We start from the raw sequence: 23,732 nt of genomic DNA on the forward strand, positions 1-23,732 counted from the left end.
AAAGTATTAAGGATGCATTCGCTTTTCCTGCATTTTTATGCCTACGACTCTTAATTTTTTACATCACAAGTTTCAGAACGCAGCTCTTAGGCGCCTGTTCCTGGCTTCCGCGTCGTAATTACCGGCGTTGCCAGCGGTGACAAGTGGCGTGTGAAGAGCTGTGCTTAAATTTCGCATTACCGACTACCGTAATCGTATGTAAAGTATTTTGTTAGTTTTGCATGTCGATTTTGACAGACCTGGAGCGGGTTGCCTCGAATACACCAAAAGGCGCGCATCTTTGCAGCAATGGAAACCAAACATTTAAAAATAAAATAAAAAGATTCAAGGGACGAACACGCTAAACCAAAGCGACGATTAGAATTCATCATACTTCTCGAAATGCAGGTTGAATAAAAAAAGATGGACATGATTAAATGCTCGCTTAAGCTTGCAAGTTTAGTACAGTGAACCTGAACCGCGGGAAGCGAAGAAAAAACAGTAACTGCGAAGGTATGGTTAAAAAAAAAAACGGGTTTTTGAAGTTACTTTAAGAGTAAACACACCCGTTGGATGATTATTCATGACATTCAGTGCTTGGACATAACTCTTTCAGTCATGCCAATAAAGGGTAAATAGTTGGGGCGACTGCGGTTGAGAGAATAGAGGTACGGAAGGAAGAAGGCACGCATCACAGATGCCGATATTTGCGACTCTGGTCATACGCCTGTCTTTGGGATGCCTGACAAAACTGGACTGACAGCTGGCCGCCCAGCCATTGTACATATTTGAATGCACCTGTTCTGGTGCATATATTTGAATGTACAATATAGTATGCTAATGTGAGCTCCGAGTCCGCATTTCTTGGGATGGAAGATTTCATATCTGGCGGAGGCGGGCGTGGTTTCGGCCGCGAAGCCCGAGAATTGGCAAAGAAAGAACAGCTGGTTCGGCGCTCTTGGCGTCACAAATGGAAACTTTTTGGAATGGCAGCGGAGTATCATTGCTGATGCTCCTAGCTATGTGACTGGCATTGAATTGCTACCCCCCCCCCGTCCCCCCCCGCCCTCCCGAAAAAAAAAAAATGCTCCCAAATAGTGGTTCCTGGGCATCGCATATTGCTCGATCGACTTTTGTGAGCAGCTCGCGCAAGCTCAGCACTCCCCCCCCCCCCCCCTTCCGAAAAATTAAAAAATAAGAAGCTTTGACGTCTACGCGTACCCTGCAGCACACGACAACGTCAGTAAAATCCTGCAGGAAGCAATTTTATTTTTTGTCCGCAGTTTTTTTCTGGGCTACATTTAAGACGTGAGGTATTGACTAGGTGTTCATGCTAATATATGTAAGAAAATTGAAAAGGAATAACGCAACTTGAAATTTGTAGGGCTTTTTCAACGCCAGAAGCCAGCCGCTCTTGGGATTTTGTGGAAGCACGCAGTCTTGATCTGTACGTACCGGAGAACTGCGTACGTAATCCGTACAGCCATAGGACAGCTTCAGACATCCTGGATCATTTCATCCAAGGTAGAACAAACGTTACTGTTTTGTTTGCTCAGCGGCTCTGTCATCAACCAGTTCTGTTCTTCGATTCTCCCTGGGGGCACGCTTCGTTCCGGTGATAAGCTGTTCCGGGATATTTTTCCTTTTGTTCGACTGTTTCAGGATGGTTGGCTCTTAGGTATAAGCCTTGGCTAATTTCACTCCGGAGCGGCAGAAATGAACGGAGTGTACAAGGGTCAACAGAAGTACAACGATGTTGCCGGAGAAATTGACTCGAGAGTCTCTCTGCCGCTGTATGTTCGCCCTTTTGCTGGTTTCGGCATTTTCCCCAAGACGTGGCGCCGATATTTATTAAAAATTGCAAGAAACAAACGCCACGCAGTCCAGTTTGTGTTTTAAATTTGATGATTCGTGCGTTCACTTCTTTACGTACAATGATTTGGAGCAACCAGGGCAGAAAGGCCAGTTGTAAGGCAAGCTTCGCAAACAAATTCGAACGCGATACTAATTATAGCGTTGGATCCACCTTTAACTACTTTGAAAAGTGACTTAGTTCACGCAGAAAGGCCACTACAAAAAATGGCGGCACTTTTCATGCTCCGTTTCCTATGAAGTGGTTGTACATAGATAACATCTTATTTTGTTAGCGGTAGTGAGTTGCTTGTGTCGCCATAAAAACAGAACCTAAAATTACTCCGCGAAAATTCATGCCGCCAACCCTGCACCGATTTTTGTATAAACCAATGCGCGCTGAAATTTTGGGAACACGAAAGCCCCGAAAAAATTGATAAGGGCTTAACGTCTAGTAAAGCGAGTAGACCTGCGAAAGCAGGTGTTCATTCTTAAATTGGAGGGGGCACTTAAACTCCGCCTTAGGGGTGTGGCATGATATCTTTAGTCGGTCAATGCCCATGTATGCTGAATTGTTAATTCCTACTTAAGATTCATAGATGGCGGCGAGCTCTCATATACCACTACCAGCGCAATGGCACAGCGGTTAAGCGATGCGCTACTGCACTGACAGGTGGCTGTTTTTATCCCAGTCACTCGTCGAGATTTTGCCACCCATTTTGCCCTTCCCGAGCAACCTCTCGCACAGATGGCACGACGCTCGTCCGAACTTACCTGAGCTTACCCGAGTAACTCGTGTAAGCTCGGGTAGTAACTCGGGTTGCTAAGCAACGGCAAAAGATAGTACATCAGATAGAACAGCAGCAGAGTGGAATCACCTTCCCGCACCGACAGCAACCATCAAAGATTACCACCTTTTCAAGAACGCCTTAGCTAACATTGTATGATTAGACACATCTGGAACTTTTTTGATAATAGCCCCATTTCGTTCATTGTATTGTTTGTTTTGTTTTTTCCTGTAACCACTCCCCTCTCTAATGCCAATGGCCCTGAGGGTATATGAAATAAATAAATAAATAAATAAATAAATAAATAAATAAATAAATAAATAAATAAATAAATAAATAAATAAATAAATGCCGTTTTTGCCAATACGCTTGTGGTGTTAGGTTGTGGTTAAGCGTTTGGGCTAGCCCGTGCCGGCTCCCTGGCCGGCACGACGCCATCATGAGCTGTGAAACCCAGCGCCTATGCGAGGGTGGTGCCCTCTGGGTGTGTAGGCGACAGGATGGATGGATGGATGGATGGATAGGAGCGCCCCCTTTGAAACGGGGAGGTGGCAATTGCCACCATGCTCAGCTTTTCTTTCTTTATTATTTTTTTTTGTTTACTGTGTTGGCAATTCTCATTAAGATTCTCCATCACCTTTGCCTACTGTTTCCTACAATTCTAACCTTATGCCACATCTCTGCTTTCCAGCCACCAATCCTCCAATCGCTTTTTGCTGACTTCCACTGCAGATTTATTTACATGACCATTGTTATCTTTAAACCCTAGGGCCTCAGAAAGAGGCGGCAGCGGCAGCGGCGCGGCGCCATCTGTTGGAGCGCAGCTGAAGCGGTTGCTAGGCAACGGTGACTCGAGGTCGTTTGGTAGCCGCACCGCCACGAGCTTACGCGACGAGCCGAACTGGACTCCAGTAGTGTTGCTTTCGCAACAAAAGATGAATTTACTCACAGCCTGGAGGTCCAGCCTGCCATTGCTACTTGTTAATGCATGCAGCGCGACAGAGAGGACGAAAGATAGCAGATGGACAGCCCCAACAGCATTCTAGTGCGATGCATGTGCTCCCAAGTAACATAATGAACAAACTACACAACATACTTTCTTCATAAAATTGGTGCATATGGTGTGCGCGAAGGTCTTGAACGCTTTGACTGCTGCTGCGAGAATTTTAATGCACACCGCAAGGCGTTGCCAAGTACTTCAAGATTCCAACAGCACGGCATCCTGTCCCTGGAGCATGAACTTGGGGCCTGGTGTGATGGGGCTACGGCTGTGCGTGGGACAAAAGCCGAAGTAGCTTATCTTAAGGACAGAGGTTTGAGTGCACCCTTTGAAAATCCTGTGTGCATGTGAGTCGCGAGTGTTGTGCAGGCTTCATTTCGGTTATACCGCTTCTTTTTTCCTTTTATTTTTTCTCTATTTGACCTTCTTCCTCCACTCTCATCTGGAGTAGCATGCCAAGTTAACTACCAAGCACACCCATGATGGGTTCCAAAGCGCGACAAGACGGAGACGAAAGGAAAAGAACACACACGACAAGCGCTTACTAGCAACAAGCACGGGGAACAAGATAAGTCCTGCCAAGCCCAATTGGATCTAACGACAGTGATCTTTTCGCATCACGACCAGAAGACTAAGGAAATCATCGAAGCCTATCATATTGCTAAGACAAAAGGCTGTGTCAGTGAGCCTTCAATTTTGCTGTCGGAGAAGGAACGTGCGTTTTTAGGTAGTAACGGCTAATCTCTTTTTCTGTCTTGTTATTTTATGGTTCTTTGTGTTTTCTGTGAGCCCTATTTATTCCTAGCGTTGCAATAAACGTTTTTTGTTGCTAGTAAACGCTTGTCGTGTGTGTTATTTTCCTTTCATCTCCGTCTTGTCGCGCTTTGGAACCCATCATGAATGTTTACCAACTTGCCTAACTTTTTGCCCTCTTACCCAGCACACCTCTTCTGGGATCATTAAAATGTCTGTCTCTCTCTGATAAAATGACATGAAAAAGCTTCACTTCGCGTTCAGTAAGAAGCCACTCACAGTGAACATCGAGCGCGACCGTATTGCTCAGTTCGCTGCCGGGCAGGCTGGGGTTGTCGGCACGGCACGTCAGGTTGCCTCCGTTGTCCTCGGCACGCGCCACGAAGGTGACGGCACTCAGCGTTGATCCAGGTTCTCGCGACAACAGGCGGTCAGGTTGCAACCTGTGTCCACTTTTGAACCACGCAACCTGAGCCAGGGGCCGGGCGCCTTTGACCGAGCACCGGGCCTCGACCACCTCGCCGGCCACCAGGGCGGCGCCACCAGACAAGGGTTGAGAAAGCGCCGGCAGCGTCACCTCCACCTCGGTTGGCTTCACTGCGGAGGGGCCAATGTGGAGAGAGTAACCAGGAGACCTGCTCGACCAAGTGCCCGCCTGTAGGTGTGACCCGCATGATCGATGTCTATACTCCACCTCACAGTTTCTTACAATGAAGTGGAAGTTATGAGTTAGCGCTTGTCTGCGTCGTTTCTTTACCGTCCCTCGTGTTCTCTGTGCGCTATTGTTACATCATGAACGTTATCCAACTTGCCCAACTATCGGCTTTGAAGCTATGAGAGCAAGGCGACGGCTTTTACAGTCGTGCCACTGGCTCACGAGTACTTGAAGAGAGAGAGACGGAAAAAATTCAACGACGCTTAACCTACCCTTACTAAAAAGCGATGCTATAATGCGATAACATGAGAGATACCTTCCGGGAAGGTACTCCTTCTCTTTCACTGATTCGTGGATTGCGGGGAGTCCTCGTAGCATTACCGACGCAGTGGTGCAGCGGTTAAGTGATGCCTCACTGCCCCGGCAGCCACCAATGGGGCCTTTGAGACCCAGGTTCCCGAGCTCCCGTCGGACTCATTTTTGCACAGCTAGTACTTATGGAGGCTTCCTATCTGTCGAACAATGGGTTGACGTGCAGTGCCAGAGTGGGCAGGTGACAACTGCATAAAATTTATATGAATTAATTTCATTAACACCTCACATGGGGGCCAGGTTGTCCACCGTGGCAGGTGTGGCGTCCTCTTTTTCGTGACACGGGCGTACGGACGGGTGCCGGATTTTTTCTTGAATGGGACCTCTATAGTCGGATACAACTTAAGAAAGAAGCGGCAGATGCTCCTCAAGGGAGGCCTCCCAGCCAATGACGCCGATGACTTCATGACGTCATGGTTATTCCAATTAAGCTGTGGCTAACCCTCTGTAGACTTGCCCACTGCGATGTCACGCTAGCAGGTCTAAGAGGACTAACTACGATGTCATGAGACTTGGCCGACGTCAGTGTCCGGGCGGCATTCTTTGAGGGGCACCTGCCGCTTGGCTCTTGAGTTGTGTCCTTATATAATTCTGCCGAATTAATAATGAAATGGCAGAGAGGTTAACCGGGTAATGCCCGGCTGGGCACCCTGTGTCAGGGGAGGGGCGAAATCCCTTCATAAAGGGCAAAGAAGGAAAGTTGCTTTCAGATGTGTGTATGGAACCTCTTCGAGGAGCTCTTTCAAGAAACGGGAAAAAAATAGAGTGCAAGAGAAAGCTATGGCCATGCTGCCGGCTCTCCTTTGTTAATGCCTGAGACCTACAGTATTGTAAGACGTACAAACCTTGTGGCAACCTGGCTACCACAATGTTCGCAAAAGGAGCACGGTCACATGCCCAGAGCTGGTAACGTGGTAACACGTGAGCTCAGTAGCAAGGTCTCTCTTTCTTCCTTTATAATTCTACGTGTTTTCGAATAAACTTCCAGTTGTTAGTCAGCGCTCGTGTCGTCTACTTCTTTCTGTCCTTGTGTGTCGCGCTAAATTCTTTCAAGACGTGACGCGTACACGTGTCACGCGGACGCCATAGGATAGGATAGGATAGGAAAACTTTTATTGTCCAACAGAAAGAGGGTAGCCAGAGGGCTACCCGCCTAGACGACGGCCGAAAGGTCTTGACTCTCGGCGGCGGCTTCGGCCAGTCGGACGAGTTGTAACTGAGTCGCCGGGTCGGAGCTCAGTAGCAAGGTCTCCCATTGATCTTTTGTGTTTATACCTCGTCCCTCCCGGGGAGCATGAGGACATTCCCATAGTATGTGGTCCAAGGTGGCCCTAAGTTCGCAGTTTGCGCATGTTTCTGAAAATTGCCCTGGGTACATAAGACTCCAGAGGGCCGGGTTTGGAAAGGTGTAAGTTTGTAACCGGCGCCAGTTGATGGCTTGGTATCTGGACAAGGATCTATCCGCTGGGGGAAGTCTGCGTCAACGTGCGCCTGAGAGAGATATGTTTTTAATACATTATGCTGTTCGTTCATATAATAATACAAGCAGCTTTCTTAACCTTTACAGCGAGAGCTAAATAGCTTGAGAGATGTTGTAAAAGTTGAAAGATATAATTCCGGGGAGGTCCCTTATAAAAATTTCTATAGACAGTCCATAGACTGTCTATAGACTTTAGTCTATGAAGTCTATAGACTGTCTATAGACAAATCCTTTAGACTGGTCTATAGACAGTCTATAGATTTATGGCCATACACTTTTAGTAGACTTTTGTCTATAGACAGTCTATAGACAAATGTCTACTGAACGTCTATAGGTCTATAGGAAGTCTATAGACACATGTCTATAGACAGTCTATAGACGATCTATAGACTTATGGTTATAGATTTCCTATAGAGCTGTCTATAGCCCGTCTATAGACACTTGTCTATAGACAGACTATAGACGACCTATAGACTTATGGCCATAGACTTCCTGTAGATTACTGTCTATAGACAGTCTACAGACAAAACTCTACTGGTCCAGTAGACATATGTCTATAGACTGTCTATAGACATTCCATAGGTGTGTGGCCTGGCAGTGCTATAGACCTTTGTCTATAGACAGTCTATAGACCTCTGTCTACTCAACTATTGGTAGACCATTATCTCTAGACTGCCTATAGACTGTCCACAATCATTGAAAAAGGTCACCAGACAGAGTTCACACATGAAACAATCAATATACTTACAAATTTAGTTTATTTCCAAGCTATCCAGGCTGGGAATATGCAATACATGCACCATAAGAATGCACCACAGTAACATAAAAGTTGAAAGTAACAGTCCGGCTAGTTTCCTCAGAAGCATTCTTGTGGCATGTTGTCTGCAGTAAATCATCCGGGCATGTTCACCTGTACAGCACAAAGGAAAAAAATAATATAAGAGGAACTGAAAAAAAAAATTCCCATTCCATGTCGACACATGTGCTTTACAATGCAAGACATATCCTGGCTATGCCATTCTAGAAAGGCAATCTTGATCTTTTGGTTTGGTTTTATGGGGTTCAAAGACCCAAGGCGACACAGGCTACGAGACGCTGAAGTGAAAGGCTAGGGAATAATTTCGGTCACCTGTGCATAGTACACAGGCCTCTAGCATTTTGCCTCTATTAAAATGCGACCGCCTAGGCCGGAATCTAACCTGCATCTTTCAGGTCGCCATACGAACATGATAGCCACTGAGCTATCACGCCGGCTCAATCATTTCAGTAAATACACGACAGATTATAAGTGTCGTCATAAAACATTGTAACAAAGGCCCCTAATCCCTGGACACTCTACTCTGAATCCAGTACTGATATTGATTTCTGTATGGAAATACTGTTACAGCCAATACTGATCTCTTTATGGCAATCCTTTTACACTATTTGTAGCAAAAGACTTCGAACAATTGTGCCACATATCTGCATTGACAAGCAAGGAGCTGTTAAGAATGTCACCTCCATAAAATACAGATTCAGTGCAACTTACAGAGGGATCCAAAAAGGAGAATATTGCAGCATTTATTCTTATGACCGCTATAGAAGAAGCGCTTCAGAATACCCTGCGTGAATTAAGCCTGGTACACCCGGCCAAATTTTTAACTGGCTCGGGTGTTGCATCGCTAAATGCACCTTGTAAAAAAGGTGCCTTTCGGCTACACTGCTGGCGTATTCATGCTGTAATTTAACGAGTGAAATGTCATTTCGTGGTTCCTTTTTGTTCATATAATGTTTGAGTGCAGTACTTGCGTGTTTAGATCAACGTTATCAGTACCATTAGTCTGCGACTACGAACAGCTGAAACAAGTGGCATACGCAGCAATGGATCTGGTCCATTAGGCCTCATCCTCTGGGTAAAGTACCACTCCTTTCACGGCAGACAAGTCGTTTACCCAGATTAGTGCAAATGCGCTACCAGAACTGTTGCTGCGTATTCCGCTTGTTTCGGCTCTTCGTAGCGGCAGACGATGAATATTTCTGATAACTTTGATCTAAACATGCAACTACTCCACTCAAACATTATATTAACAAAATGAAACTATGAAATGCCATCTCACGCGTCAAATTACAACATGAATATGCCAGCAGTGTAGCCAAAAGGCACCTTTTTACAAGGTGCATTTAGCGATGCAACACCTAAGCCAGTTAAAGATTTGGCCGAGTGTACGTAAGCCGATACTCAAACGGGCACAAGCTATACAAAACCAGCAGGCAGAAGCAACCAGTTCACCACAGATTTGCGCCTATAACTTGAAGCACAAAGACGGAACAGCCTACTGGTACATCTGCGCGCGCTCTTAGAAACAAGCGGGTTGCAGCGCTTCCATGCCGCGCTCATTATTCAGAAAACTAATACAGCACACAGAGGCTGCAGCTGCGCCGTTTGAAAAGCAGTCGCGAGGTTGAGACAGCAAATTACTGTCACGACAAAATGCCGTCTGAAATTCACTTAGTTTTTCCTTCAAGTGCAGCTCCAACAGCGCAGTAAAGAGGTGTGTTTCTTGCATGGAGGCAGCCTAACCCAACGCTGCTAGAAAAATCAGCGAAAGCATTGAACGTGCTCAAAGTAGGAAGTATTTCAATGAAACAATTAACGCCTTCAACAGGCGCAGCTATAATAACACGAGAGCTTAATTTAATTTTAGGCGCAAATAAGCGGCGAGTCACATCGGCGCTTTCGTAACGTAGCTGTCTGAAATCAGAAACACATACTTTCCCTCTCGCGCAAATGGTATTCGAGAAATCTGTGCACGCGTGAGCGGGATTCATGAACGAACCACTCGGAACGAAATGTAAGCCACCTCTTGTCGAGCCGACCTTTACCCAGCTTTCAAAATGAAGTGCCCGCAAGCCAGCGGCGGCGGCCAACGGCTCTGATGACAGACACGGACGAATCCATACGTGTGCAACGAAGGGGAGATGGGATGGAGCTCGTGGGTTCTTCGCGGTGTTAGAGCACGCCGGCCATTCGCGCCGGCAACGAATTTTATTCACCCATCACACTACAAGCATTCCTCCAGCGCCGCTTGAACATAACTTTGACAAACGTCTCGCGCTCCAGTCTATAGCGTTACAAGACACCTTTGCTGAAACGTCGGCGTCCACGACGCGCACCGAGCGAACCTCCATACGTAGCAAGCAATGCACACCTCAAAAAGAACAGCACTCCATGGTCCAGACAGGCGATAACACAACGATAAGAAAATAAATGTAATCCACCACTGAACGAGACTGTATGTAAGTACGTTTTCGGAGGTGCAAAGTAAATTGAGCTCACACGGCGCTAACTAAAACACAGTTCCATTTCGACCGTTATTCACAGGCTAAACGACATTCTGGCCGCGCATCTACCTTGAAACACGAAAAATCTAGTAGACAGCTCGCGAGGAGCGGCTTATCATCAAGGGCATCGCACAGACTGCCGTTCCGCGCGTTAGTAAAGACAGCGGGACAGAGATAAGCGGCATTAGTCGAGAACCCGATGGCTTCCGCCTTAGAAACCAAGATAGGACGTTTGTAACTGCGCACATAATCTGTTCTGCACACCCAGCTCCGCTTAGAGTGGTTTAGGAGACCAAATTAATAAAATATAAACGTGTAGACTTACCGTAAGCGGACGATGAAGCTGGATTTTGAAGAAAACGTAATCCGCGAAAAACACTCCAACGCCTTTGATGCAGCCGCGCACAGGGTTGTTTGCAGCCCGAATGATTTTCCGCCGTCTCGCGGTAAAATGGGTAAAACGTGAAACAGAAACCCATTTCACGGTCGTATCTTTATCGCTCGCACTCTTGCCGTGTGCAGCTTGATCTGATATCCAAGACCACAGAAGGAAATTGGTTTATAAGCTTAAATTCTTCGCTTACCCTCTAAAAATCTTATTGTTTTCGTGAAAACAGAACCGAAATATAACTTCTTGTCGGTATACGCGCCGCATCTCCCACCGAATAGTATGTGGTACAATTCTCAAATAATAATTATAAGGTTGCATAGCATAACGTCTTTTTTGCGTGTGTTCGTGTTTAGAAAACTGTTATGCGCCACATCAGCGTGTCATCGGCTCTGAAGCAACAGGTCCAAGGGTAGGAACGAAAAAATACTGGCTTTGTGATTGTTGCGTCGCAGCACTTATTCACGTGAATACAAACTGCAAAGGTAAAAATGGCAGATGTTAATCGCACAGAGGACCAGGCTCTTTGAGATTAATCTAGAATGTTTCTAAGGGATGGGCGCTTCCTTGAATTCTCACACCCGTATTTCCCCCTTTATTTTCAGGACGTTTTAAAGAGAAATGTAGAACCGTTGATGAAATGTTTCTGATTTCAGCGCGTTGGACAGTAACGATCGAAAGATGGAATGGAATTGTGTAGAGCGATTCCTTTCACAGCGTATTCGTTCGATGTAGTGCAGTTTGCGGGCGCCCTTACTTCAAGAACGGCTGCCTTTCCTCGGCTTACTTGTTAGCATTAAATATCTAATTGTATTGACAAAATACGTCATGGTATAACGAAAAGGAGCTTGTCAATGCTCCTGAAAACAATATACAGGAGGGTGTTGTAATGGCCTTACGCAATACTTTTTAATTTCCGTAATAGCGAAGGAGGTGGGGGACTCCCGACATAGTTGCGGTCACTAGATGCAGGTCCCCTCAACATGCAGTGCAAAAAGAAATTGACATTGTTCTGGACTTAGCCGAAAGTCAGTGTATCGAACATAGATAAAATTACGATTGTTATAGACTGGTCTATAGGCAGTAGACTATCTATAGTGTACAGTCTATAGACGAAAGGAAATTGAGGTAGTTGTAGACTGTAGTCTATAGAGAGTCTATAGACCGTCTATAGACGAAAGGAAATTGAAGCAGCTATAGACCGTAGTCTATAGAGAGTCTATAGACCATCTATAGACGAAAAGAAATTGAGGCAGCTATAGACCTTGGTCTATAGAGAGTCTATAGACCGTCTATAGACGAAAGGAAATTGAAGCAGTTATAGACTTTAGTCTATAGAGAGTCTATAGACAAAAGAAAATTGAGGCAGCTATAGACCTTAGTCTATAGCGAGTCTATAGACCGTCTATAGACGAAAGGAAACTGAAGCAGTTATAGACTTTAGTCTATAGACAGTCTATAGACAAAAGGAAATTGAGGCAGCTATAGACCTTAGTCTATAGCGAGTCTATAGACCGTCTATAGACGAAAGGAAATTGAAGCAACTATAGACTTTAGTCTATAGACAGTCTATAGACAAATGGAAATTGAGGCGGCTATAGACCTTAGGCTATAGCGAGTCTATAGACCGTCCATAGACGAAAGGAATTGGAGATAGTTATAGACTTCAGTCTATAGAGAGTCTATAGACCGTCTATAGACAAAAGGAAATTGAACCAGCTATAGACTTTAGTCTATAAAATGTCTATAGACAGTCTATAGACACAAGGAAATTGAAGCAGCTATAGACCTTAGTCTATAGAGAGTCTATAGACAGTCTATAGACAAAAGGAAATTGTGGCAGCTATAGACCTTAGTCTATAGAGGGTCTATAGACAGTCTATAGACGAAAGGAAATTGAAGCGGCTATAGACCTTAGTCTATAGAGAGTCTATAGACCGTCTATAGACAAAAGGAAATTGAAGCAGCTATAGACTTTAGTCCATAGATTTTCTATAGACTGTCTATAGACAAAAGGAAAAGTCTATAGGATGGCTATAGAGTCTATAAAAAGTCTATAGAAAGTCTATAGACCGTTTTTATAAGGGGTGACCGTTGACGCCTTGCCAGTGAACAGGAGCTGATTTCAGTGCTAGCGGTTTTTGTTACGCTCGTTCACATTACATTACAGCTACTGTTTCTCCTTTTGCGTTTTTCACCTAACCTTTCACTGACGTTTACTTTTCTATATGCAAATGAACTTCACACAAGCTCGCTTTTCACCACAGAGCTTTGCTGACATTCTTAGCGTCGCTGTCTATGCGAGGTTGAAGTGAATTTTGTTAAAGGTGGCTTTGGGGTTATCGCCACTTGAAGTGTTACTACTTCGGGTGCTTCATGCGCCACTTGAGCGCTGGCATTTAGGGTAATGCAGTCATCCCATTTTCCTTTCACAATAAAGCGACAGGCACATCATACAACACCTTTATTAACATTGCTTAATGTGTAACACGAGTCCTTTCATAACAGCTCGTAAGAGTCCTTTCAAGTTAGTGTGTCTGCTATTTTCACTAATGAAATAATGAAATTTGACGGACAAGAACAGTTGCGTGTCCACAAGCAGATTTTAGAAATCTCGCCTCCATAAAGTTGGTCCGCATCGGTCGTGGAACAGAAGTATATTTTCTCGGCTATGGTACACGCGCCGTGTGGAATGATTCAGCGCATGTAAAGAAATTAGTATTACTTGTTTCAATGAAGATTTCGTGTCATTTAGTGAGGACGTGACAAAGGGTACGATTAGCGTTAGCTACTTCAGCTAAGTGACAGGTTGTTCAGAAATGAGCCTCTGCCAGCCTCATTTCTTTCAGGACTCCGAGCTGATGACAAAGTTTTTTTTTGGTAGAAGTCACCAGGCTCCACAAATCTTTGTATTTTTTATTGCAAGAGACTTTTGATTCATGTAGTGAGATGCATACAGAGCGAATGAACTTTAATTATTAACCGGGGAACCCTTGCTTTGTTGCGCTTTTGTTTTTTTTAATCTCTGTATATGTCTTCAAAGGAAAGACGACGACCGATCTGTCCAGATTTTAATGAGAACCTCATTACGAACAGGCCATGCTAACATTACAGTCTCCAGCGGTCATTCGAAATCCCTTGGAAAATAACTGAAAAAAAGGAAGAATCAAGATAAAAAAATCTGAGGCCACTAACCAATGATTTTAAACGAAAGTCCTAAAGGAAAACGCTGAGTAATACGATAGTTTGGGCTAGTATTGCTGTTTGCCAGCGCCCGACTTTAAGGACACAATGGCTGAGGCAGGTCCCGAAAAAAAACTAATTTATGTACGTGCTAATACTGACTGCGTTACGTTGTTTCACGGATATTCTTATATTTTGAGAAATTTTTCATACAGTGCGTTCTGATATCTGTATTTTACACGCCCTTCTGGGGTGAGAATTTGGTATCTTCGGTATAGGTGTGCCTGGTGACCGAATAGACGGTTGGGATTTACACTTTTGGTACTTTAAAATTAGAGTTACTTCTAAACTTTAGCTGGTTTCTACTCTGCTCCCACTCGAATGGAGCAGGTTTCTTTTGCTGCTTCCTGCTGTATTCATTTTTGATTACACGCTATGACGACGACGATCACTATAACGTCAAGAATAAAGTCAGCTGTGAAGCAGTTTCATGTCATAGTTGCGAACTGTGGAGCAGATATTCGTTTTTGAGTAAGAAATATGGAAGCTCTCAGGACAGGCTTTTCTTTGATGAAGCTCTGGAACACGGCCGCAGTGCAGCCGCATGCAGCAGTGTCTTGAAAGATACTTGAGAGATACGGACTGCGCATTGGATATCACACTGGTATCTCGGAGTCAAGTAATGAGGAAGCCGTAACTACAAGGAGCGTTACAGAGTGGATAACATAGGAGGAAGAGCGTTGTTGGAGGGGAGAAGGGGGGGGGGAGAAAAGATGGGATGTTAAAATTAGAAATTTTGTAGATACTATGACAGACGCCGGAGCGGCATGCTTGAAGAGCAACGGGGAGGCTTTTGGTCACAGGGCTGCTAGTTAGGCGATCGTAAAGACCACACAGAAGAAAGGATCACTTCTGATGAGAAGCGAAGGGACTCACGATTCAGCTCCATGATAAGACGGCTGGTAAGCGGTTCCGTGAGGTTGTTGTTGGAGGCCGAGCATTCGAGCTCCGACTGAAGATCTTGGCGTTGCAGTGGACCCAGCCGGAGCTCGTTGCGCACCACGCCCTGCTGTCGCAGCACTGAGTAGCTTGCGTCCACAAGCTCACCATTCCTGAACCAGAGCGCTTTGGGTGGAGGGTCACCTGGGTACGTTGTCGGAAAACGACACCCGGAACAACATTCATCAATTTCCGCTGTCGGTGATGACAATACTAGTGCCCAATCCTGGAAGAACTTCACGAATGAAGAGACATTGCCATGCCATCTGGAGTGCTTCGGCCGCCATTGGCAGCTGTTCTGATTTCGTTTTACAATAGCTGCATAGCATACATTCTCCAGGACGAAAAGGGTACCGGAAATTTTTGCGTTGGCTTGTTGGCCGATGCGAATGCTTTCAGTGTGAGCTCTAAACCAACGGTCTCCAGAAGGAGAGAAGTAAGCCAGTTGGTGGAGGTGGCTCACAACCATCAGGGACTCTGAGTGGATCCTGTCTTGTTGGCTGTTGAAATTCACTATTTTCAGTAAACTATTCTGTACAGCCAGCCCGTACATCTAATTAGACCGCTTGCCCGTCCGAATAAACTACCTAGAGTGTCTGTGCGGACCCAACAAAGATAGGGGTATGGTTCATGGTGGTTCCGCTTGGCACAGTAACGCTCTCCTACTCACCACCTTCCACTTCGCAGGCCAGTAGCATTGTGGCACCTTCGTTGTAGGGTCCCAGGGAGCCAACCTGCCTCTGTCCATGTTCATCCAGTACGATGATCTCTCGAGGAGGCACTGCCAAGAGAAAATGTGCAAGACGTGGTTTGTTCTTCGACGCTAAAACTTTTCGAGAAAGATGTATACCCTACCGTCTCATTTTTTTTTCAAAAAATGATTGAAAGTATTTAGACAGGTTGTATATCGTCCCTTAGAAAAAAAAAGATTTGGAAAGTGATTCAGAGCTAAGTGCCGTAAATGGTTCGTCGCCTCATTTTCGTAGTCTTTCTCATCAAAAGCTCCTCTAAGCGATTTCCTTTTCCATTTGCTTAGCTACCGAGGGCCGCGTTTTTAATTAAATATGTTGCAGTGATATTGGTACCCTTCAGAGCAGCTGCTATGCTTTATTTATCTTCGTTAGTTAGAAGTTCTGCTTCTGTGTTGATGAAAGAAAAACGAATCTAGTTAGCGTAGGACACTGTACGATTGTCCAGAACAAAGTGAACCTCACAAAGGTTCCTGCGTTCTTAGCACTGAGCAATGAGAGAACCTGGGAGCTTGTTACTCCCCATGATTCACTACGTACCAATTGCTGGACAAGCAAATGGTCTCCGAAATTCGCCAAAAGTTATTTGTATTCACGCAGTTAGAAGTGACACCCATGTCTAAGCTTCCACGTCTAATTCCTCTTCTTATTGTTAGAATATGAAGTCTTGTTCGGGTTCTAATCCACACAACACTCTTTTTTGTTTACTTATTTATTTATTTACCCTAATGTGCCTTTGCGTTACGTATATAGGACTAGTGCATTGCATTACATATATGGGCACAAATGGGCATAATATATAGGAGTGGTTCTTTGTATTAAGTATATATGGGCACTACAGCTGTTGCTGTTGCATCATCCCGGAAAGGTGATGAATGTGACAGTCTTTGTTTCTTACTAAGTTTTATGTACAGGATTGATCAAAAGTTCCCAGGCCGCAGGCTCTGCTTTTCAGTTGCATATCCTGCCACTCATGATAGCAATAAAGATATCAAGTTTTTCAGAGGCGAGAATGATTGATTCTTCTCCTATCCTCTATAGAGATTTTGGGCTTCCGGGGTGTTGTAACTAGCCATGTTTAGCGCTCGAAAGCAGACACTATGGCCTGGGAACTTTTTACCGACTCTGTACTACCTAGCGAAGTCAACTACGCCTCTCTTGCAACGTATCTCACCGATGACGCGCAGCACCAAAAGTGTGACCTGGGTGCGCGCCTGGCGGTAGTCCACGCGACAACGGTAGGTTCCGGCGTCCTCGGACTCGACGTGGGATACTCGAAGCTGCGCCGGCTGGCGGCTAGCGTCGAAGCTCAGCCGGGCCGCCAGATCGTCCTCTCCCGGGAAGTGTCGCGCCCCTTGGAGGAGGCCGCCCCAGCGGGCGTCCACCGTATACACGGGTGTTGTCGAGTTGTCCCTGTACCACAGGACTAGTGCCACGGGACGATCCCTGTCGCCAGACGGTGTTATGTTGCATGGCAGCCAAGCACCGCTGCCCGCAACGGCTGTCACTTGGAGTGCTGGCGCTGTACCGTTACCTGTTGCACGAGGAGAAAGGAAATCTCAATGCAGTTTGGGCTGGGTAACCATGCGTGTTCTGAAAGGAAAAATTCTGAAAGGAGAAAGCATTAGCTGCTCATTTATATTTCCTTTCTATTTTAATTTTGCTGTATATTTTTTTCCTTCCTTTCTAAGGAAAATCCTACTGACTGACATACAGTCGTAATGGAACTGATTTACTGTCGAATCTCGTTATACCGAAACGGTTCATAAAGAAATAGTAGATATAACGAAGAAATGACGATTCTCCTTGGAAGCTCGGTCAGCACTGGCTATAACGAAGCTAAGGCTATAACGAAGTGATCTCCGGGCCCCCTCAACTTCGTTACAGCGAGGTTCTACTGTAGTAGGTTCACCTTTGTTTGCCAAGAGGCAACGCAGTTTTTTGGTCTGTGGTTTGCGTGCTCGTATCGCAGTCTTGAAGTCCAGGGATAAATCCCCCGCACCTTCGGAAAAAAAATTATTTTTCTTTGCCAGGTAACGTGGGTTTTCGGACGCCACTTTTTCTGGACATCAGGTTTTGTTGCGGACGAGCCATATAATAAACACGGCAGTCTATTATGTTGCGTGCGCACCGCGAAATGCCTTACTGTAGAGTTTTTCAACAAAGATATTGCCCTGGAAGAGGCATGAGGCATATTTTAATTAGAGAGTTGGGCTTAGTCACTGTCAGGGGTGCGGGGGGGGAGGTGGCTGCACACAAATATTGAGAGATGAAAATAAATTCATCAGATATACTCAGGGTACACACGCTTGTACATGTGCTAATTACATTGACGCACGCGCGTGCTATCGGCAGCGTAAAAATTAAGTCTATACACCTTTTCACATTTGCCTTTTTGGGCGCAGCCATATTACCACTGGACAGTGCCAGGAGCGTTCCGTTTGGCGGATTTCAAACAACCATCAAACAAGTACAACACGCGCGTGCGTGTTGATCTGTGCGCATGGGCAGCACAGTCCAACACGCACGCGCGCTCAATCAAGCTGTGAGCAGTGAAAATGTCTATATGATTCGTTGGAAAGCCGAAAGCGCCTGCTTTGGAGATTTCAAGCTTCGGCCACAAATTTAATGTGCTTTTTTAATCCTGATTAGGCGCCTGCTGTATAAATATCGCTCTACGTGTTCCTTGATGTACGTGACGACCTTTTTCGCCTTCTCCGAGCACCCCCACGCAGCGTCATTGCTCTGCGCGCTCGGGCGGGCAAAACGCCGGGAGTGCTTCTCAATCAAACGGTGCTGTCGTGTGCGCAACGGCTGCACGATGACAAAATGCGTCGCATACTCTGCAAACCGGCCGGGTTTGCCACTCGAAACGCGAAAGTACTGCCGACGAAGCCCTTGTGCATCTGGGGAAACAGTGCAAGCAAGACGGTTGAGAGGAGCGCCTATCCCGAAAGCAGCACGCCGGGTGCGTGTACGGGGCATGTTGTGCTTGCGCGCGCGTCTGCGAGATGACATTCTGCTTCGCCGATGCTCCACAATGCCGTCGCGTCCGCCACAATGGTTGGCGGTAGATGCACCGGTCGTCTTGGAGGGCAACGAACCTCTTCAAAGTCCTCCACACAGTAAGCTCAGGCAGGCTGATGACAACAGAGATGCCGAAGTAGGAAGTACAGGGCCTCTAACGTGGTTACGAGCACGGAAACACAAAATGCTCTCTTTCAGAAGGGGCTCTCATAAGTCTGCGTAGTTTTGTGTCCTGTGAGAGCCTTTTTCTCTGTAGTTCGTGTTTTAGCGCTTGCTACCATGCGGCAACTATCCTAGAGGAACAAGATAGCTCAACTTCCTCCTTTAGTTGAAGTAAGCAATACATGGTGGGCTTTGCTCAACAAAAATAACAGGGGACTATGGAAATAGAAACGGTTATTTGGGAAAGAACATCAATATCGGCAAACAGTGGGAAGGGTGTACCGTGTACTCTGTCGGGATTTCGGAACCTGTGTCGCCTCTATTGCATTTTCTGCCTTTTGCGCCGCTGGGCTCGAAAGATAATACGGAAACTTTCTCGTGCACCTGCGGCCGCTATAACAATGTCAGGATGACGATACGTTACCGCGCCAGACGGCAAACAAACCCAGCTTGCTTTATCAAAGCACATATGCTCTCGAACCTAAGGGTACAGTTCTTTCACTGTTGAGTCACACCACGGTCTGTTTTGAATACAAATCTTTCCGTGAGTTAATACTGACAGCGTTTTAGAACTGTCATTTTTCAGCACTTAGAAGATGGTCATTGAAATTTTAATTGCCAAACACAGCAGTCTGTGAAACTCGATATGTGGAGGCGGCCTTTAAATGAAGGCGAAATTTAAAAAAGCCTGTGTACTTTCGTTGGATGTTGAAGAACCTCAAGTGGCTGAAATTAGAGTTTTGGATAGGGCGACCTCATCGGATTGGGGAACAGCGAGGCGTCAGTTCGCATTCGCCGAACGCTAACGCCTCATGTGTCTTAGGTTTAGCGGGCTACGCTAACAGAAAAGTAGCGAAATAGCGTGGCCCACAAACTCCGGATAGGGTCGAACAAGATAACGGCATCCGGCGTAGCGGGGGTGCCGCTCGCCTCACCTCCAAATCGTTGCTGCCGCTTCACTGTATCTCGCGTTCGCGGCAATGAATGGTGCATGAAGCTTTTATTACTGCGTTAGCATTAGAACTGTCTGTGCAAGCGGTAAGGCTGACCGCCGCCACGCGTGGACACATAGCCAGCTCGGATATAACGAACTTTTGTGTATTAAGTTTGGTTACAACGAACTTACGTGTGAAAAAGTCGGATATAACGAACCTCGGGTATAACGTATTCAGTGTGTCAGTCTCGGCAAAAACGAACGTTTGGGAGTACCACAAAAATCTAACGATAAAACGCCGCAAATTGCAAGATTGCTTCTAGATTTGGACAGCTGATAGGCTTAACAAGTGAGCGTTCTTCGGTCGCCATGGAGACAAGACGTCAAAAAGCGCGGCATGTTGTAACAGTTTGGCGTTTACATAAAATAGAGGTTAGAAGCTATTTAATTTCACATGACACGTTGTTCCTATAATTAATGCTTTTTACTGTGACTGGTGTAAATAAAAGTGAAAATTAAATATATTTTGCTAGATTACAATTTTGCGCTTCATTACTCAGCCGAAAAGGTGCGGTGATCTTCGACGTAATTCAGACGTGGCCCGTCCTCTCTTCTGAAGCTATCGCGACCACACTCCCGAAGAGCCGCCTTAGGCCCATGAGTTGTGGGGCCCCAAAGTCCGGTTACCGTATTCGCATTCTAGAACTTTCAATTAGTTCTATGCCTTCCACTGTGGCGTGGCTCAAAGCCGTGCTCGCGGCTTCAGCATGCTAACTTCAAATATTAAACCGGGGCAGAAATTTCGATAGTTGTTTTTTACAGCCCATTTCTGTTCTTGCTTCAGTGTGGCAAAAATAAGGCAAAATATTGGCGGGAACTTAAGCTCCGTCTTAATGGTATGACGCAAAAGAGTTAACAGGTCACTTCAGCGGCTTGGCGTCCTCTTCACATATCAGTTCGCAGACACGAACACTATTATTTATTTGATTTTTTTTGTTTTAATATTTTTTGTTGTTGTTTATATTTCGCCTTGTTTAAGTTTTATTTGCTAATTATTATCTAACACGAGACACACAATGCCTCCCTTTAACGAAGTCGATCGATGGCCTAGACAATAATAAAAAAAAAAATTCTCAGTGGCCCTGCAGGCTCCCTTTCCTTGATTCATGCATGTGCATCCCAGAATTTTGATGTGCTGACAAAGTGAGAGTTTGATGCTGGTGTGATTGTGCACGACGGGTTGCCTGATGCTTCCTGATTAAGTCGGACTTTAAACCTGTCAAGGTGGATGTACTTCCGTGCAGTAACGAAAGAAATCGATGCCCAAGGGTTAGCGTGTCGGACTCATGACCGAAGGTTCCCGTGTTCGACTCCCATCTGATCTGAACCTTTTTTGAGCGCTATTCATTTACTTTACGTTCTTACATGCCATAATTACGTTTGAATCATGCTGCAACGTTATATAATCGCAATTTATAAGATGTTTTAATGAATTTTAATTCCATGTGATGTCATAACCGTTTATACCAATGAGGCATTGTCACACACCTCACACACTTCACGAGGTCCTTCTTGTGGTGATGCCATGCTCTTTGTTATTTGGTCCGGAACATGTGACGTCATATCGCCATCGAACAATGGGTATCTCGTCCCCGCACCACACGGGTAGCCGCCTAATGAAATTTTGTTCTCACTCGTGCCCCTGGGGTTGCCGCCGAACGTACGTAAAGGCGAGTAGCGCGGTCGCTGCTTGTTTCGGAGTCCAAGAGGCTATTGAAAGACCATTCATAAAGCACCCCACAGGTCGACGTGTGTACTGTGCTTTGCCGCAGAAGGGAAGAGATAGAGAGAGAAGCTAAGTTGACGGCATTCAGGATTGCCCGTCCTCCACTCAGCTACGCTGCCCCTTAACATTGTGTGCTGAGACGCGGTGCAAAATTAAATTCGAATGTTAATAATATGCAAGCATACGCTTACCAGATTTTTTTGTCATGCGCAAGTTAATCTTACTGCTGCAGAAGCTTCCAAACAAGATGAACAAGGGTCGAGGGGGAGCTTCAGTCCGCTAGCCGATGTTTTAAACAGAAGAACTGTTAGCAAGAATCCCATTTTCCTGAATTTTCTCAGCCGTGGTACACTCGCGTGTACAAATGAACCGCGATTGCACTTACAGCCATCTGCTCATTGTTCAATTCTGGGATACCATTCTGATGTATGTACGGTGCGAACAGCGCAAGTAAACGAAGCACGCGATTCCGTTTTAACTGCAATCGCTCCTACCTATACCCTAAATAAATAAATATTGTTTGCCCATGGGAAAGCGCACTGGTGTCCCTTGCTAGCACGCACACGCCAAAAATGGAATTTTGAATTGCGCCTCGTGTTAACAGTGTTGAAAGGCAACAGCATGCTCGGTTTACTTTTGCCCACACCTATCCATTACAGAGCTGTGACGGTAGTTCCCTCATCACGCACCTCGTGCGAGTCGTATTTCATTTATTTCAGCAGTGCACGCTGCAAAACGACGTTGTTTGTTGCGCATTAGAAACGCACTTCCAAGCGAAAGTGGCTAAACAACTTGCCGAAAGAGAAGTGGCGCTGTTCTTTCGCAGCTTGCGGAATAAAATCCGCAACGTGTCGGGAATGCGCCACGCCATACTCTTAGGAAACAAATGATAGCGTCGACGGCCCGGCGAATATTAAAAATGATCGAGCTCAGAGACGCATTGGACTGCGTTTTTTCAAGTGCTGTTCTTCAGCACTTTGCTCAGAGAGCAGGCAACCAAGAAAAGGGGCCGAGGGAAATTTGCGAGGAAATGAGAACCAGCGCCGTGGTGATAAACAGTGGTTTGCGTTTCAAACTTATGAACTGTCACGGTATTTGCTGCAAAGAATGACGCTTTTTGCAGAATTTTTTCGTTTAGCGTGAGAAAAGCCGCAGCGCGAGCGTTTAAAACACGCTTGCCAGATTCGGCCGCAGAATTTGGTTGTAGCAGTGCGAGGCAGTAAAATCACACAAGCCGGAGCAACATCGCGTTTTTCTGTGTTAAAAAATTTCGCAATCAGCGAAAAGTTTCAGAACTCTAAGTTGTTGTTTTTACTCGGCACCGCTTGGGAAAGTTTGGAAATATGCAATCTCTCAGGGAAAACATTAAACACGGCCTGTGCTTACGCATTTGAGATAACCCCTTCGCCTATAGCCGTGGGCAAGCGTTGCGCATCGCAGCTACAAATGACAAAGTGTTGCTGCAGATGACGAGAAAACATGCTCGCTAGGCAGGGTTGCTCGTATGGCCTGGTTAGAAAAAACTAATTGAAGTTGGTGAAAGTTGAGAGTTATCGCCTGTTTTCGGGCTGACGCAAGTCTAGTTTTCTTCGAGCTGCGTGCATTGGCGGAAACGCCGGTTGGTTACAGTATGCTTGTTTTGTCTAAGTCCTTAATTTTCGGCCTTCGTAAACTGCTTGGCGTAATAAAGGGGCTGCTTCCTTGTGCTTTGGTCATATCCAACATTTCTGGACAAGAGAATGTTTTAGCAGGAAACCTTTTATGAAAGCAATTTTTTCAAGTTTTGTAAGCTGTCACTATAACAATCATATATCCGCGGATCACCTGACGGCTGTCTCGAATATTTTTTTCTTCTGTTAATGTTTTTGTTGCCGTCAAAAGCGTTCCCCCATTTGTTTTCTATGGGAGATGGCGTTGCGCACACTAAAAAACATACACAGGAAAGAGCAGAAGATGACAGAAAGAGCGCAACTGTTCATAACTCTTCGATGCGATTGATGGAAACACTTTAAAAGAGATTTTTGCTACACATCAGAAGAATGGACGACTACCTTCAATATTTCCGTAAAAGTATCTTACAATGCTCCAATTTTCAAAATTTTTGTCCGAAATTCTTCAGCATGTACTGCATTTCAGCTATTCCACAACTTGACTGTTGCACGCTGAAACATTTAACGACGCTGAAATTAGACAGGAAAGAAGATTGTTTTATTGGGGTTTAACGTCTCAAAGCGACTCAGGCTATGAGAGACGCCGTAGTGGAGGGCTCCGGAAATTTCGACCACCTGGGGTTCTTTAACGTGCA

At 45.5% G+C, this 23,732-nt stretch overlaps 1 protein-coding gene and 1 long non-coding RNA gene across 2 annotated transcripts in view; both read right to left on the reverse strand.

Annotated features, from left to right (window-relative positions):
- The window catches only part of LOC149340201 (kin of IRRE-like protein 3), a 66,069-nt gene that overhangs the window by 23,732 nt on the left and 18,605 nt on the right, over positions 1-23,732 (reverse strand). Inside the window, exons 2-5 of the mRNA XM_089550677.1 lie at positions 16,693-17,052; positions 15,440-15,550; positions 14,707-14,913; positions 4,651-4,968 (exon numbers count right to left, since the gene is read on the reverse strand). Of these exons, the coding sequence (XP_089406803.1) occupies positions 4,651-4,968; positions 14,707-14,913; positions 15,440-15,550; positions 16,693-17,052 (996 nt within the window). The remainder of the gene's footprint in view (positions 1-4,650; positions 4,969-14,706; positions 14,914-15,439; positions 15,551-16,692; positions 17,053-23,732) is intronic.
- Positions 7,618-10,587, reverse strand: LOC149340202 (uncharacterized). Its single transcript, XR_016283838.1, has 2 exons — positions 10,525-10,587; positions 7,618-7,788 (listed from the first exon to the last, which is right to left on the reverse strand). It is a non-coding gene; the product is annotated as an uncharacterized LOC149340202 (long non-coding RNA).

Source organism: Amblyomma mixtum, chromosome 6 (assembly GCF_055824585.1).
Source record: "Amblyomma mixtum isolate Tamu chromosome 6, ASM5582458v1, whole genome shotgun sequence".
NCBI lineage: Eukaryota > Metazoa > Arthropoda > Arachnida > Ixodida > Ixodidae > Amblyomma > Amblyomma mixtum.